Raw genomic sequence first — 18,182 nt, 5'->3', positions numbered from 1 at the left:
AAATAACACAAGGTTTTTGGGGATAGGACATTGCTTCTGCTTTACTTTAGGTATTTTATCTGACATCCTAGTCTTTATTTGGAAGGAAAATGGCCCTATTAATTAACTAATTAAATAATACATGCTTACATCTGTACTGCTCTTAGAAATTATAGACTCTGCCTGTACTCTGCTATTGGAAAATACAAAAATAAAAAAGTAACATGTATTATTTGTTCTCCAGGAAGAGTTAGTATGCAAATCAGAACTTCATCCCAGTTGCAAGATTGAAATCTGTTCCAAATTTTGCTTGGAACAGATCTCAAGACAATCATAATCCTGAGTGCTAGAATTCCATCATTAGAAAATGGATTTTCTGCTATCAGTTAGGCCCCATTTAAATGTGGTGTGGTGTGGGTGAGAACTTACCCATCGTGGCATTGCATGCACCTGGTGATTTTGGCAAATCTGGAATAATCTCTGTTGGATTTCTGGAAACTGATTAAAGCATTTGGAAAAATGTGCATAGATAATGTAAACAGATTTACATCAAAATTGTTAGGGGGAAAGGTTTAACATAATGTTAAAAGACAGGCCGAGAAAATGTAAATATATATTTTAAAATGCAATCAGCAATGTTCCTAGGACAAAAGTTCAAATATGGGAGTCTATTATTTGTCAGTTATGAGCAAACGCATTTCAAAAATTCACTGAAACATGTATTATGAACATTAGGCACAAACAAATTAGACATAGTAAGATCCTGCATATTTACTAGACTGAGCATCATCTGAACTCTGGCAGAGATTTCAGCTGATCATGTTACAGATGGATTAAACCACTGGTGGGGGACAGCTGGCCTTCCAGATGATGTTGGACTGCAACTCCCATCAGCCCCAACCATCATACTTAAGTGTGAAAGATGTAGTCCAAAAACATTTGGAGGACCACACATTCCCCACTTCCTGATTAAACAATAGAAATGGTTTATATTTTTTTCTGCTTTTTCAACTAAGTGGGGGGAAAACCATCAAGGTAACGTTTTATCAACATCATAAAATCAACATTTCTAAAATGGTTGAGAAATAGTTCACTATTTAAAAAGCAAGTTCTTAGAAAAACAGGATTAAAAAGGTGGATATAAGAACATAAGTAGTGCCCTGATGCTGGATCAGACCAAGGGTCCGTCTAGTCCAGCACTCCGTTCACACAGTGGCCAACCAGCCATCGGCCAGGGATGAACAAGCAGGACATGGTGAAACAGCACCCTGCCACCCATGTTCCCCAGCAACTGCTGCACCCAACCTTACTGCCTCAAATACTGGAGATCGCACACACAACCATCAGGGCTAGTAGCCATTGAAAGCCGCCTACTCCAGGAATTTATCCAACTCCCTTTTAAAGCCATCCAAATTGGTGGCCATCACTACATCTTGTGGTAGTGAGTTCAATAATTTAACTATGCGCTGTGTGAAGAAGTACTTCCTCTTATTTGTCCTGAATCTCCCACCAATCAGTTTCATGGGCTGATCCCGGGTTCTAGTATTTTGAGAGAGGGAGAAAAATGTCTCCCTATCCACATTCTCCACACCATGCATAATTTTGTACACCTCTATGCAAGGTCTCTAGCATTTTATTGGAAACTAAACCTCACTGAGTGACAGATTTAAAGAAAGGGGGGAGGGAAAGAGAATTGGGACATTCAGATGAACTCAACTACTGGATAAAATTGGGAATCAAAATATTTTCTCTCACACTGAGCATTTCTACATGAATGATTTTATTGCACACTCGTGATTGAGCACTTACAGAAGTTTGCAGGTCCTTTACACAATGTCATCAACCTCCAGGACGTCTCCTGTGTTTTCCTTCCTTTATCCTGCTTCCAGAAAATTTAGAGACAAACCAATAAGAAAGGTAAATACAATATATCAACACTGCCATCTAGTGGCTGTGTAATGAAACATGTAGAATTTATATTGAGAAAGGGCGTCTTGTGTAAAGGAGCCAATTTTAATCTCGCAAAGAATCTGCAACCCGAAGCCCCAGCCAGGAGTGCTACATTAACAAAACCTTACTTCAAAATGACCTCTCAGTGGTATTTTACATTCTAAAGACTTAAGAAATCAGCCTTGGGTAATTGTTAGAAAATGATGGTCTGAAAGGTGTGTGTTTGTGTGTGTATGGTGGGACCAACCTAAAATAAAACCATCTTGGAAAAGGTGCTACAATTGAGTATTATCATCCACCAAAGCCACAAATTATGTTTTTGGGTTATACTGATAAGATAATAAGAAAATAAAATGATTCCCCCCACATTTAATGGCAATAACCAGAGATTTGTATGGTGAAAGTTTAGAGAGATAGCATAGTTCATGAGCTGAAATTTTAGTTGAAAAAATTCTTGAAGCCAGCACTAATATGAAAACAATACTTATTTTAGAGAAGCAGGGGGCGGGGAATGCTCATGTTTATTTTGTTTATACTGTTGATTTAATTTTTTGGAATATACAAAAGTCTGGCCAAAGGTTGGCACTAGACTTAGGCCCCGTCTACATGGGTGATTTAGTGTGGAGTAAGAGCACATCAGGGTCATTCGTGACACATGATGCTGTCACCACTAGGCATCAACCATGCAGCTTCCTCTCAAAAAGGCACATTTCACAAAGCCCTTCCTCCTTAAACACAGCTTCTATGCTATTCCTCAGCAGTAGGGTATACATTTCCCCAAATTAAATCCTGCGTGCTGGGCATGCCTAGGGGTGTGCCTGTGACCTGGCTGTGATGTGTCCAAGGGGTGACCCCATCACCTATCTTCCCCTCCCGATTGACACACGGGCTTCTTTTCCCACTTAACACTATTACACAGTAGTGGTATTTTGCTGCTTGCCTTAGAACTAAAAATGAATCAAGCTTTAGCTTGAATCTGAACTATAAATCAGAGTAGCTTGCTATATTAATAATGTGTTAATAATGTAAACCTTGATTTTGATTAATTAATTTTCTGTTTGTAAACTGATACGTTTTCAGTGTTTTTAAAATATTTGTTCTGGCTGAGGTTATCAATGCCTCCTTCAGATCCAATCTAAATATGATGCTGAGAAGACAAGAAGAACCCACACCATGTAGGTGTAGGTGCTCACTGTCTCATGTGGATTAGGGTGGATTCCTGCATTGAGCAGGGGGTTGGACTCAATGGCCTTGTAGACCCCTTCCAACTCTGCTATTCTATGATTCTATGTAAACCAGGCTCTCAACTGCTGTGTGTGCTAAAGTGGACACACAACATAGTAGTCAACCAAACTAGGGATCTCTAGCATGCTAACGCTGCATTTCTGGCAGAGGTGATCCAGTTGAAATGAGAGACCAGATGTACGTAATCCTAGATGGGTAAGTTCTTAATTATCATGCATCACATCATATTTACATTAGGGCTTAGTGAGGACAGAGTGTCCTGTGTTCTTAAATCTTTAGTCATTTGGCTTCTACTTCTCATTGCTTCTTCCCCTACCAGTTTCTTCACCTTTGAGGAGGAGATTTCCACTCTGCAACTTTCAGTGCACCAGGATACTGCAGATAACTTATGATCTTGTTTTTTTACAGTCCTTGTATTAAATTGATGGTGAAAACACATTCCAAAATCCAACTGGATTTTTTTGTGTGTGATTTTTGCTATTTTCCATGCAGGTCCTGATGGCCATTTCTAGAACAGCTAACTTGTTTGCCTGCTTCCTTGTAGCAAAATAAAATCAGATCTCTGTTTTGTAAAAAAAAAAAAAAGTTTTAATATTCACATTTAGAGTGAGTCATCAATACATCAGAACAAATATTTTCAAAATGTCCAAATATCCACAAAATATTTTGAAACCATCCTCATAGAGCAATAAAATGCCATCTGTCAACACAACATGCCAACTTATCCACTGTTCCTTTCCCTAAATCTTAGCAGATGGGTTTGGTCACAAACAAAAACTCTAATTTTCATTGGAGACATCATCTATAGATTTCTGTTTGCTGGCCTCTTTGATTATTATTTCTAAACTGAGGCCCTTTCTACACCTAAGGATTATCCCAGGAAAATGGAGGGATCGCCCCTGCCTGCTCCTGGGATCCCCTGTGTGGCATTTGCATGCACAGGGATGATCCCAGGACCATCCTTGGGGGGGGGGGGAAGGCAGGTGTAGAAACAGCCCGAGTGTATTAGAGTTGAGTCCAGAAATCAATGGGACATGTCACTCATGACTGAGTTAATTCCCATTGATTTCAGTGAGCATATTCTAAGTATGACTAAGGGCTTCTCTACACGAGACTTTTATCCCAGACCTTTACCAGTCTTCTGCTTCCAGATTCTTTGCAGGATTAAGACTGACATGTAACAGAGCTTAACCCTGCAAAGGATCTGGAAGCAGAAAACTTTTTTCAGAGTTTTTTCCCCAGAGGTTTCCTTTCTCTGCAGTTCTGTATGTTTCATTTAGAGGCACTAGGTGGGGCTGTGATATAGCAGGATTCCAAAAGTTCACTAGCTGTTGGAGCACTTCAAAGTGTGATTACATTTTATCGCATTTTCTCCATTAAGAAAAAAGCTGGGATAAAGGTTATAAAGCATTGTAGAGGCACTGGAGTTTGACAATGTCATGTAAAAGACCCACAAGCTTCTGTGAGTATTCAATCATGAGCACATGATAAAAGCTTGTGTAGAGAAGCCTTATGTCTGGATGTAGCTCTAGGTCACTTAACATTTAAAATTATTTCAAAGAAAACTCTAGAGATCTTTCTGTATGATGTTATCTCCGGAGAGAAAGCAGTTCTGAACTACACAAGTTCACACACTTGGCTTTCTGTGTGTTTTTTCTCTTCATCTTCTGTTGCTATATTTCCTAGGGTGACCATATGGAAAGGAGGACTGGGCTCCTATATCTTTAACAGTTGTATTGAAAGGCAAATTTCAGCATGTGTCATTTGTATGCATGTAGCACCTGCTGAAATTCCCTCTTCATCACAACAGTTAAAGCTGCAGGAGCCCTGTCCTCCTTTCCATATGGTCACCCTATATTTCCTCTTTGTAAGTAAACAAACAAAAACAAACATTTCTCAAAAGTAATTGCAGTAATAGCCTCTAACACTATTATTGCTATTATTATTGCCTCTAATAGCCTTTGAGTCAATCCCACTTGTGAGTCTGTTTGTATTTATAGACTGCTCTGTCCTATGAGCTCAAAGTGGCTTACAACAATTTCACCATTGTTTGTCTCTGTCTCCACAGAGAAATGGCCCACTCCCAACCAGCAAAGCAGCCACATGGGGAAGAGGCAGTAGTCACAATTTACCTTGTTCGCTTCTCTCCCTTTTCTGCTCATACGGCAGTCTGTTCTTAAAGCAGAGGCCCAGTCATAGCTGGAGAAGCAGCAGGGAGTGATAACAATTCAGGATAGGATGGCCATATGAAAAGGAGCACAGGGCTCCTGTATCTTTAACAGGGGAATTTCAGCAGGTGTCATCTGTATGCATGCAGCACCTGGTGAAATTCCCTCTTCATCACCTCAGTTACAGCTGCTGGAGCCCTGCGTCTTGACCAGATACAAAAGAGGGTAAGGCTCCAGCAGCTGTAACAGTGGGGATGAAGAGGGAATTTCACCAGGTGCTGCATGCATACAAATGACACCTGCTGAAATTCCCTTTTCAATTCAACTGTTAAAGATGCAGGAGCCCTGTCCTCCTTTTCATATGGTCACCCTAATTCAGGAAAAGGCAGAAGAAAATCATCTACATCATCTTTGTAGTAATTAGGAAGAGATGAAGTTAGTTGAGAGAGCGTGTTCAAGGATTAAAAATAATTAGACTGGAAGCAAAAGGGAGAAAACTATAATAGAAGGATTAATTACTAGCTTGATATGGAAGTTCTGTCATGAGTAAGGAAGATTTAAAAGGGTCTTTGTACAGTTTCTGTCTTTTAAAATGTATTGCCCTACAGGGATCACAGAAATAAGTATGAACTGGACTTTCAATGGCTTGTGCAACAACGTGTGTAAACAGAATCAAAATACTGGATTTGAGTCTGATACTTGTGCAAGCACAAAAAGCAGGTTTCTGCAAGTGGTATATTTGCATCAGCAAAATGGATACAATCTACAGAACTGTAAGGCTTGACAGGACTTGAAAGGTCTATTCCTGCTCCCTGCCCATGAAAAGTATCCTCAGCACAACATACCTAACAAATTAGACAGGGGATGTCTTGAATCCTTTCCCATCATTGCTTTGCATCATTGTGGTTACTTTTGTTTTGATATATGAACTGACATAAATGTTTCAAAACAAGCCACAACAGGCACCATTTCCCCCTTCGTCCACAGCCCACCCCAAACCCCCTTGGCTCAATCAATTTGCTCCCCATTAGCTCACATACCTTATCTTGTGCCAAAGAGAATCCCAAATTTAGGGAACTTTGGGGGGTAGCAATAATTTTCAATCACAGAAATATACAAATGAAATTAAAAGAAAGAAAAGAAGGAAACAAAACAGGGAGGGGGAAGCGACCCTTAATTCTACAAACATGAAAACAGTCATTAGACGTTTCCTTAGCAAACTAAAGGATGTGTCCAACTAAAATGAATTGTGAAGTCAACCTCAGAAAATGTCAAGGAGCCTCAACCTTAATTTTTCATTAAAAATGCTTAGTTTTGCCACAATTTCATTTTTGCAATGTTCCCTTCCTGAATATTTCTACCCCAGGAACCTTTCCGCTGCCTGGTGTGGAGCACAGCAAGGACAGGAAAGGAGGCTTCCAAAGTCATTCTCCTGACGGACGGCTGCCTGCCTAACCTCCCCCCCCCCTCATCTTTTTCTCCTGTTCCATATGCTTTGCTTCCCATGTCCTTATATGGGGCTTTCTATAACCACCTCACCCAGAAAAACACATCCACCAACATCACCAATCGCTCCTTCTTGCCACCAGTCCTGTGCCAAATGTCCCTGTCAGACTCAGGTACTGCTTAGCCACCAAAAAAATTTCTACCTGTGAAAACATCTACTCCAAAAGGCCTATCATTGAAACCGCCCTTCTCTGTCAGCCCCCTGATCTAAAACACATATTTATATTTTGAACCACATGAATGAGGGAAGAAACTGCTTGGGGGTGTGTGATTTGGAGTGCAGAATCTGTGGGCAGGGAAAGGGTTTAGCTCTTTTTCCTCAGGGACAGCTCCAGGTTTGAGAAGGCCTAGGCAAAGTGCCCACTAATGGGCCTCCTCCATTGGTGGGCCTTGGCGGGTTCTCCCTTCTCTTCCTTTTTTTTAATATATATATATATATATATATATATATATATATATATATGTGTGTGTGTGTGTGTGTGTGTGTGTGTGTGTGTGTGTGTGTGTGTGTGTGTGTAAACTTTATGGCAATGATACCTTGAGGAAAATTAGGCATCTGCAAATGTGTTGATTGAAATAGCAGGCTGTGATACTTACTTGCAAATGGAACCACCTGGGGAGAGATAAGATGTGTCCAAGTATCCTGATATGGCCAGTTTTAGCACCTGCCTTGCAGGTCTGCTCCCTCATGAGGAAGGGCACCAGCCCCTTATGGAAAGCAGCTGGATGAAAGGTAAACACGTATAGAACTGAGTAAACACATATAGAACTGACTTTTAATAGTGTGGTCACTCAGAAGCTTTCTTTAAAAGTCTAAAACAGCAAACTGTTTACTCAGAAGTAAGTCTCTGTTCAATGGGGTTTACTCAAAGGTAAGCATGCATTTGATTTTAGTATGACTTGGATGTAAATGCAGTTGAAATCAATGGGATTTACTCTTGAGTAAGGGAACCAGCAGATCTCTATTTTATGAACCTGGAGATGCACAGCTTCGATGTGCATCTCCAGGTTGGAAGGTCTGTCCTTCGCACTTGTGGACTACCAGGAAAATGAGTTTAATGGGGTAAATTCAAAAATTCATTAAAAAAAAATCAAGGCATGAACCAATCTGATTCAAACTTGGCATGCTGAAAGCCCTCCTTAAGAGCTATCACTGTGCCAATTTTTTATCTCTTTATCTTTAAAAATGAGCAAGCTGCAGGCAAAGAGGGTGCATTTTCTGTATTTCTTTTAAGGTGAAAATGTATCCCTTGTCATGCCTACTCAGGAGTAAGAACATAGAGTTAAATGGGACCTCTCTCCCTCCTCCTTCACAGTTGAGTGGAGAATTGCCCCACCTTCCTCTTTTGTTAGCGAGGCCACCCTTAGACACACATGCCCCCAACAAAGAACGGGATGGTCAGATAGAATGCAATGACAGCAATACACAGGAGGGAGGAGTGCATTTATTTCACAAGGAGGGAAAATAATCCAGACTTTCCCCGCTCTAAAAAGTAACCAAACATGGAGGGGAAGAGACAAAATGAGTGCAGGACGTGGATGATGTCATATGAGTACCGGACTGAAAAACTGCATACCAGGCATGGTGATAAATCGCTGGTGTGATGGTATGTCAGTTACTCATAAGAGCTTAATAGAAACCCCTGGTAAAAGGCAATGCATCTTTGGATGACAGACAAATAGTGAGGAAAAGCTGTAGGGAGGGTTGTTGCTTTCATGCCCTGCTTGCAAGCTCCATGAAGACATTTGTCTCAGTGCTCTTGGGAATTGAATGCTGGCTCAGCTGGTCCTCTGGCCAGACCCAGCCATGTTCTTCAACGAAAGATGAAAAACAGTGAAACCCTAATACACCCTGGACATGCAAATATTTGAAGTCTGCTAGTCTGACAGGACCAGCTTCAGCACTGTTTTACATGGAGTATGACTTCATTAGGCCTTTCTAGGGGAAAACAAGGGTGGGGAGAGGCTGTGTTGAAGTGGGCCCGCTAAGGAACATCATTGTAAAGCCATCCATAAGCTGCTAATTCTTAGGGCTGAGATTTATAAAAGATCATTCAATTTTCTTCTGCACAGGTAGATTTTTAAGCCTGTGCTGGTAATACTGGCTGTAACAAGAAATTTTACAGGAATTCTTGTAGGAGAATGACCTCTGACTAATATTGGTCTTGTGAGGGAATGTGCCCTATTCCTTTCCAATGGCAGTTGCCAAATGCAGTATCAAGTGTGTGTGTGTTGGGGATTATACCCTTTTCCTATAGTCTGGCTGAGCTGGTGAGCGATTAAAGGGAGGGGGGAGGAGCATGTTGCTTCTTGAGCGGGTAGATGGGGTGGGGGGGGAGCACAGAAAGCCGTGGCCTTTTGCAGCCTCAACCCCTTCCTGCTCCCTTTCCTCCCGCCACCACTGTGTTTTTACTTTCCTCCCAGGACCACCTCCCTCCCCTGCTCCTTGATCTCCAAACCTCTGAGCAAACAGCTTGCTCCCCTTCCACGGCTTTTCCTCCCACGAGACGCGCTCCTTGTCTTGATGGCGGCGGAGGCAGCACTGCTCTTCCCTGCTTGGTTTTCTGAGGTCTTTTGCCTGCTCTTGCTTTGGGGCAGGGGTGGGGCTAGCTTCTTCTCAAGCACATCTTCCAGCAGGCCTACCCAGATGAATTTTAAACCTAAGAATTTTAAGATATTGTGATTGTTATTTTAATATTGTATTGGTTTTATATTAGGGTGACCATATTTTGGAAACCAAAAAGGAGGACAACATGGTCGCCCCCAATGGGGCGTGTCCAGCACCAAGGGGGCGTGGCCACCCGAACATAGCCTTGGTCACATGTCTGATTTTACAGCACACATTTAAGACAAATCTGTTCTACATAACATCTTAATGTTAAAATCACTGAAATAAAGAACAAGTGAGAGATTCAATGTATCTGAAATTAACTTCACTCACTCCTACTTTTGTAGCTTTTGCTGTACTTGAAAGCTTTTGCTATACTCTCTGTGTTACATTCTCCCCTTCCCTCAAATATCTTTTCTGACTGTATCCTCACTCGTTGCAAGCTGCTGTTGTTGCTAACAGGGTTTGCTACTGGCTGGCCGGATGGCTGGCTTTTTTTAATTTCAATTTTTTTAAAAAAGCTTGTGTATAATTGTCACAAGTTTCTCTACTCTAACATTAGGGTGGGTGTTGTGGCAGTGAACACTACTTTGCCCATTCACACTTCTCACTTGTATACATTAGCTTCTATATATACACCACTTTGCACCATCCAGACTTTGAACTCCTGTCTACTTCCTGCACAAACATGCAACTCTGAGACCCTCTTCCTAATGCCCTGCGTTTCATGCCAGCACCATGGGACTAAGTTACAATAGGTGTCTCTGGGTTGTCTGTGCAGCCTCTGTTGTCTCTCACACTAAGTCATTGAAGACAAACCAAAGCCTCCAGCCTCAAACAATCTCTTTCTCTCCCCCAAAGTCTCCCAGTGGTCCAGCTAGGCTGCACACTTGTGGCTTGGGATATTGCTTATTGCAGGATATTGCTTGGTCATCTCTGGTGACTCTTACATTATTATTATTGTTGTTGTTGTTATTATTATCCCGCCTTTTGCCCAATACTTTATAAACCTCTGCCACCAGCCGCCTCCACCTCCTCTCCTCTTGCACAACTTTGATGCACCCTTAAAACACTCTGCGTGGCAAGCCAGCCACGCAGAGCTACAGGTGCATATGGGTTGCCTTCAGCCTCTCTCTGCCAAAGTCTTCCAACAGTCCAGCCAGGCTGTGCATTTGTACCCTGTGGCTGGGGGTAGGCCAACAGCTTATGGCTTGGTTGCATCCAGTGACTCTTGTTTTTCCCCCAAAAAACTCCACCTCCAGTCGTCTCTGCCTGCACCAAAACTAGACTCTGAGACTCTCTTAAAAAGGCTCTGTGTGGTACAGCAGCCTCTCAGGGCTCAGCTACAGCCATCTCTGAGTTGTGTCTTCAGTCTAACTCTGTCTCTAAGAGATATGCCAGCCAGCCAAAGCCACAAATCTATCTATTTTTCTCTGGTATGCATTTCAAATGTTCTGCATTACATCCCAGCAGTGCAGTCAGAGCCTAGCTCACAAGTGTACAAAGTGAAGTGGAAGGGAAGTGGTAGTGAAGCAAAGCAATGATATGCCAGGTTCCAACATTCACAGCAACAGGGTATCCGCAAAGAAGAGAGCTTCTCTCTTGGCTGGCACCTTACTGTTGGTCATGAGAGTTTTTCTCTAAAGATGACTAGGGTGACCATATGAAAAGGAGGACACGGCTCCTATATCTTTAACAGTAATGTAGAAAAGGGAATTGCAACAGGTGTCAATTGAAGTGGGTGAAATTCCCTCTTCATCACAACAGTTAAAGCTACACTAGCTATAGTATAGTGGCCAGATACAAAAGAGGGCAGGGCTTCTGCATCTTTAATTGTGTTGATGAAAAGAGAATTTCACCCTCTTCAATTGACACCTGCTGAAATTCCCTTTTCTACATTACAGTTAAAGATACAGGAGCCCTGTCCTCCTTTTCATATGATCACCTAAAGATGACCCTTCATCGCCCATGATGTGGAAATTTGACAAAAGGACCTCTGGCCCATTCTGTTTTGCCCTGTGGGTGGCTTTGACTGACCTCTCCTTTCCCACATTTTGATTTGTGGATGCCTTGCCTCTGCTGAGCTCCAGGTATCCGACTGCACACCAAATCTACAACAGGAAAGGTGCCCTGCTTGCCCAGGACTTCTTACCTAAAGACTGGAGATCCCTTTAATGCCAAGGGCTGAAACTGCTCAATATGCAACACCCCAAAGAGGAGGTTTGACAACCTGAGTTTGAAAGATATGGCTCCAGCAGTTTTAAAGCACAATAAATTTTAAAACTTTGAACTTTTAAAAAAATCCTAAAAAAACAATGGATGAACAGATCTGATTCAAACTTGGCATGGCTAAATCTCTCCTTAAGAGGTATCATGGTGCCAACTTTCAACCCTTTATCTTTAAAAATGTCTTTTAAAAAAAATAATTTTAAAACATCAAACTTTAAAAAAAAATCCTCAAACTCAATGTATGAATAGATCTGTTTCAACTTGGCATAGCTAAAGTCCTTGTTAAGAGCAATCATGGTGCCAAGTTTCATCTCTTTATCTTTAAAATAACATATATATATATATATATATATATATATATATATATATATTAAAATTAAATGCTCAAATTTTAAAAATTTCCTAAAAATCAATGGATAAACAGATCTGTTTCAAATTTGGTATGGCTAAAGCGCTACCTAAAAGCTATCATGGTGCCAACTTTCAGCTCTTTAGCTTTAAAAATGACTTTTAAAAATAATTTTAAAACCTCAATTTAAAAAAAAATCCTAAAAAATCAATGGATGAACGAATCTATTTCAAATTTGGTGTGGCTAAGGCTCTACCTAAATCCTATCAAGATGTGAAGTTTCATCTGTTTATCTTTAGAAATGATGATTTTAAAAATAATAATTTTAAAAACTCAGTTTTTAAAAAATTCCTAAAAAAATCAGTGGATGAACGGATCTGTTTCAAACCCATCATGCCAAGTTTCATATCTTTATCTTTAAAAATGACGGAGTTATAAGCATTTTTGTTAATTCCCATTAGAGCTGCTCTTTGGAAAAATCCGGATTTCCCCTCCCCCTCCCAGATTTGTCATCAAAAAACCCAGACAAATCCAGGCAAATCCGGTCATATGGTCACCCTATTTTATATGCTCTTTTAACTAATTTAATCATTATATTTTATTTAGTTTTGTTCCCCGCCTCGATCCAGAGGGAGAGATGGGTTAATAATAATAATAATAATAATAATAATAATAATAATAATAATGGAGCTCTTTCACCCATGGATTTCAGACAATAGTAGAGTTGGAAGGGGCCTATAAGGCCACCAAGTCCAACCCCCCTGCTCAATGCAGGAATCCACTTTAAAGAATCCCTGAGAGATGGCTGTCCAGCTGCCTCTTGAATGCCTCTAGTGTAGGAGAGCCCATGACCTAACTAGGTAATTGGTTCCATTGTCGTACTGCTCTAACAGTCAGGAAGTTTTTCCTGATGTCCAGACAGAATCTGGCTTCCTGTAACTTCAGCCCATTATTCCGTGTCCTGCACTCTGGGATGATCGAGAAGAGATCCTGGACCTCCTCTGTGTGACAATCTTTCAAGTATTTGAAGAGAGCTATCATGTCTCTCCTCAATCTTCTCTTCTCCAGGCTAAACATGCCCAGTTCTTTCAGTCTCTCCTCATAGGGCTTTGTTTCCAGACCCCTGATCATCCTCGTTGCCCTTCTCTGAGCCTGCTCCAGCTTGTCTGCCTCCATCTTGAAGTGTGGTGCTAAGAACTGGACACAAAACTCAAGATGAGCCTAACCAGTGCCAAATAGAGGGGAACCAGTGCATCGCATGATTTGGAAGCATTTGCTTTATTTGCAGCCACACCACACTGTTGGTTTATATTCAGTTTGTGATCTACAACAGTTCCAAGATACTTCTCACTTGTAGCATTACTGAGCCAAGTGACTCCCACCTTGTAACTGTGCATTTGGTTTCTTGTTCCTAGGTGTAGAACTTGGCATTTATCCCTATTAAATTTCATTCTGTTGTTTTCAGCCCAGCACTCCAGCCTATCAATATCGCTTTGAAGTTTGTTTAACCCAGTGCAGGTTAAATTCACTCCAGTTGATGGAGGTGAAGGCGCGTTATAGGACCCATTCAAGTGTGAAAGCAGAGTGCCCAGCTGGCTGCTCCAAAACTGAGGATATGACACATTTTCTAGTCGAATGCCCAATGTATGCAGAATTGAGGAAGCAATAACTTGAGCCTTTAATTCCCAGGTTTAACTATATGCCGCCCAGAAAGGCAACTCAAATACTTCTGTTAGGCTCTGATAATTATTTATTTATTTATTACATTTTATACCGCCGAATAGCCAAAGCTCTATGGGCGGTTCACAAAAATTAAAAACCATAAAAACAACCAACAAATTTAAAACACATTATATATCATTTAGGATTGCAGAGTTTGTACATCGGGCGCTGGAGGTGCGGAAGCTCCTGACTACCTTATAGGATCAAATTATATCCAGTTGATACCATATGTTGGTTAATATAGTTAACATAAATATGACAACCTGGCTGTCTACGATGTTATTAATGATTGTATTAGTCTTTCAGCTGCGGTGAGTTGGCGGCTGGGTGTGCAATTATTTTGTTTGTATGCAAATGGCCTACCTGGCTAATATGCAATAAAGTATTTTTTTAAAATTAAAAATTTCATTCTGCTGGTGGTTCTTAAGAACCACCAGCTTATTAAGATCACTTTGAAATTTGCTTCTGTCTTCCAGGGTATTAGCTATCCCACCCAATTTTGTGTCATCTGCAAATTTGATAAGCGTTCCCTGCACCTTCTCATCCAACATCCATAAAAATGTTGAAGAGCACTGGGCCCTGGACTGAGTCCTGTGGTATCCCACTCATTACTTCCCCCCAGTTTGAGAAGGTACCATTGATAAGCAGTCTTTGAGTCTGATTCTGTAACCAACTGTGGATCCACCTAATAGTTGTTCCTTCTAGCCCACTTTTAACTAGTTTGCTGATCAAGATATATTATGTCCACAGCATTCCCACAGTCCACAAGGGAGGTTACCTGATTAAAAAATGAGATCAGATGAGTCTGACAGGATTTGTTCTTGACAAATCCATGCTGGCTTCTTGTAATCACTGCATTGTTTTCAAGGTGCTTAAAGATTGACTCCTTTATAATCTGCTCCAAAAAATTCCCAGAGTGGATGTCAGACTAACTGTTCTATAATTCCCAGGTTCCTCCTTTTTGCCCTTTTGGAAGATAGGGACAACGTTAGCCCTCCTCCAGTTATCTGGCACTTCACCCATCTTCCATGATTTTGCAAAGATAATAGAGAGTGGTTCTGAGAGTTCTTCTGCCAGCTCATTTATGATGCAGTTCATTGGACCGTAGAGATTTGAACTGGTTCAAAGAAATTAGGTGTTCCTTGACCATTTGTTTATCAATCTCAAACTGCAATCCTTCCCCTTCAGCTTGTACTTCGCTTTTTCCAGGAGTGGGTGGTTCATAGACCCACTTTTGAGAGAAGACCGAGCCAAAGTAGGAATTGAGCACTTTGGCCTTTTCTTTGTCATTTGATATCAATTTGCCATCCTCATTAAGCAGCTGAACCACCATTTCTTTCCTCTGTCTTTTACTATTCACATATATGAAGAAAGCCTTTTTTGTTGCTTTTAGGATCCCTCGCTAGCTTCAGCTCATTCTCAGCTTTAGCTTTCCTGACGCCATTTCGGCACTTCTGTGCCACCTGTCTGCACTCTAATTTTGTAGCCTGGCCTTCCTTCCACTTCCTATAGGCGTCCTTTTTTGTTTTAAGGCTGTATCTATACATGGTCGTATTGGCGCCTTGTTATTGGGCGTCCTTCAATTGCATTCCTCCAGGATAATACCCATGGAAAAGAGGGCGAATGCAGGTTTTGGAAGCTCATGGGGACACTGATGCACCTAGTGCCCCCTGTTCCTACACCCCTCTTGTTTCCCTTCTACTCCTACTCCTCCCCCCTCCCCCCTCCAAAAACAAAGGAGTCATGGAGGGGAAGTCGGCTCCTCTCCCCATTGTTGTTGTTTTAGCAGTGTTTTGGGGTTGTTGATTTTTTTAAAAAACCATTTGTAATTGCACAATTGTGCAATTCTAGAGAAGCGCGGAGATGAAGCACCACATCCCCACTTTCCTGGTGCGTCCTGCAAAATTTTAATTTTGTTACTTTGTATTGGGAAGCTCTGCAAGGTCCGTGGAGGCGCAGAGGTGGTGTAGCAGCCATTTGGCTTGCTGGTCTGCCCCCTCCTCCCCCCTCCTCCTCCTGTCCGGCCATGGTGACCAATCAAGGTCACTATTGGCCATGACATGCCTCTGGCCTGCGCCTTGTGTCTCTGCACCTTGCTGACAGGAAAAAGTTACAGTACATAGCCAACTTTTTAAAAGCAGAGCTTCAGGGGTTTGCCCCTGGATGGCTTCGCGATGGCGGCTGCATTATATAGACCCCTCGTCAAGACAAGCCCCAGGTCATCTCTAAGCTTTTTGTGGAGCCACATTGGTTTCTTCTGTTGTCTTCTTGTTGGTATTGTTTGTAATTGTGCCTTTACAATTTCCTTTTTTAAATACTCCCACCCATCTTGGACTCCTTTTCTAATTAGGGCTACTTGCCATGGGACCTTACTTAACATAGTTCTGGGTTTATTATAATCGGCTTTCCTAAAATCCAGACTACATGTATGGTTACACTCAGCTTTTTCTTCCTTTAAAATCAAGAATTCAAGTACGACGTGGTCACTTTCCCCCAGAGTTCCCATGACTGCCACTTTATCCACTAAGTCATCCCCATTGGTCAATATCAAGTCAAGGATTGCTGATCCTCTAGTTCCTTCCTCCACTTTCTGTAGGAGAAAGTTATCAGCCACACAAGTCAGGAATTTCTTGGAGGGGCCACTTTTGGCAGAATTTACTCTTGGGGAAGTCAGCAACTGCAATCCTGGAGCTGCATGAGAAGACTGCTTTTGAAGCCTCAGGTTGAACTGGAGGCAGAACAAAGGAGCGATCTCACTCTGCCGGGTCTGCCTCTTTGGCCACACCCATCATTGCGATGATGGGCCCACCAGTCCCCTCCTGGGAAGGAGAGGCTGCTGCTGGGCCTGTGCTGCCACGTGGCTGGACCACCGCACTGCTCTCCACCAGCCTTTCTCCCTTCATTACCGGCCAGTGCGCCTCACAATTCACTGCTCCCTGTTAAGCGAGGAACTCAGCCTGTACAAGAAATTTTACAGGAATTCTTGTAGAAGAATGACCTGTGACTAATGTTGGTCTCATGAGGGAGTTTAAATATTCCCCCTCTCTTGCCTTGTCATGAGCTTATAGATTTAAGCGAGCGCTTAAAAAAATAAGTGAGACATGGACCCTAGATATATGTGTTTGAAGATGAGTTTTCTTTTTTCAGATTCTCATGTTGCTTTGTACCGGCAGGTTCCTGCTTCTGGGTTGCAGTGCTGAATGGCAATGTCGTGGGCATCGTAGCAGCAAGAGGCAATGAGGAAGACAACACAGTGGAGCTTCATCGCATGTCTGTCGACTCCAAGTACCGTGGTAAAGGAATTGCCAAAGCTCTGGGCCGCAAGGTGCTGGAGTTTGCCATGGTCAATAACTATTCATCTGTTGTTCTGGGAACCACGGCAGTGAAGGTGGCAGCCCACAAATTGTATGAGTCTTTAGGATTCAAGCATGTGGGTGTTGTTGAACACTACACTCTGCCTGGGATGACGCATTCTATTCTAGAGCGAATGTTTTTCCAGCTTCGCTATCACCGCTACTGCCTGCAGCTGCGTGAAGAATAAAAAAGCCCCCAATTAATTTTGTTCCTCCCCAAAATCTTCCTTGCTAGTGTTTTGTGGGAGTTTTTGCCATTGTTTATTTGCAGATTTCATTTTATTTTTGTGCTTCTTCATTTCATTTTGTTCATTTGCTTTGTACAGATTCCTTGTACAAATGAAGGGTCCTTCCTTTCTGACATGCTTGTAGAGTGATGGTGCTACGCTGGAGGTGCTGCTGGCTGTCCTTGAGGCATTCATTTGTTCAGCGGCCAAGGAGGTCAAGATGGCCGCACACCTGTCTACACCTGCCCCTCCCTCTTACCCAGGTTACCTCCATAAGCACAGAAATGTTCAATATGTAACAATACTGCTTGTCTGGTGTGTGTTGTAAATAGTATTCCCTCCTGAAATATATAAAAAATATATAGTGATACTTCATGATACAGCTAAGTGCAGACCTTTTACTTGAATGCATTTCTCAGTATTTCATGGACAAGTATACATTCATGCTACCGTGACATATTGATTAGTAATACTGAAAGAAAATGTGAAAAAAACCTGCTTGCTATAATGCATGAAGAGGAAGTGTTTGCATGCATTCAGACACGTGGGCACTGCCAAGCAGGCTCTGATATTGCACTTTTTGATGTACCTCATTCTGCCAACGGCTTGAAAGAATCTCGGTGCATCCAATAACTATGACTTGTTCTTTTATCCTCATTTTCTTCCTAAGCCAGCAAATATGAACCCTGAGCCCAGTGTAACATATGTAAAGTACTGAAATATGGTCTGCCCTGATGTACATATAACCTGCAGGGCTGTGCCAGACATCTCTATAATCTGTAGGACGCCTTTTGATTTAATTTTAGCTTCATGTAAAATTTTGTTTATTCTTTTTTTGCTTTCTTT

General features: G+C 41.8%; 1 protein-coding gene across 1 annotated transcript in view; it reads left to right on the top strand.

The window, feature by feature from the left end:
* The window catches only part of NAT8L (N-acetyltransferase 8 like), a 77,177-nt gene extending 59,607 nt beyond the window's left edge, over positions 1-17,570 (top strand). Inside the window, exon 3 of the mRNA XM_063125901.1 lies at positions 16,930-17,570. Within this exon, the coding sequence (XP_062981971.1) occupies positions 16,930-17,297 (368 nt within the window). The 3' untranslated portion in view covers positions 17,298-17,570. The remainder of the gene's footprint in view (positions 1-16,929) is intronic.
* The last annotated feature ends 612 nt before the right edge of the window (positions 17,571-18,182 follow it).

This window comes from Elgaria multicarinata, chromosome 5 (genome assembly GCF_023053635.1).
Source record: "Elgaria multicarinata webbii isolate HBS135686 ecotype San Diego chromosome 5, rElgMul1.1.pri, whole genome shotgun sequence".
Taxonomy (NCBI): Eukaryota; Metazoa; Chordata; class Lepidosauria; order Squamata; family Anguidae; genus Elgaria; species Elgaria multicarinata.
The sequence above is the reverse complement of the archived record's forward strand: the minus strand, read 5'-3'. Positions and strand labels throughout refer to the sequence as shown.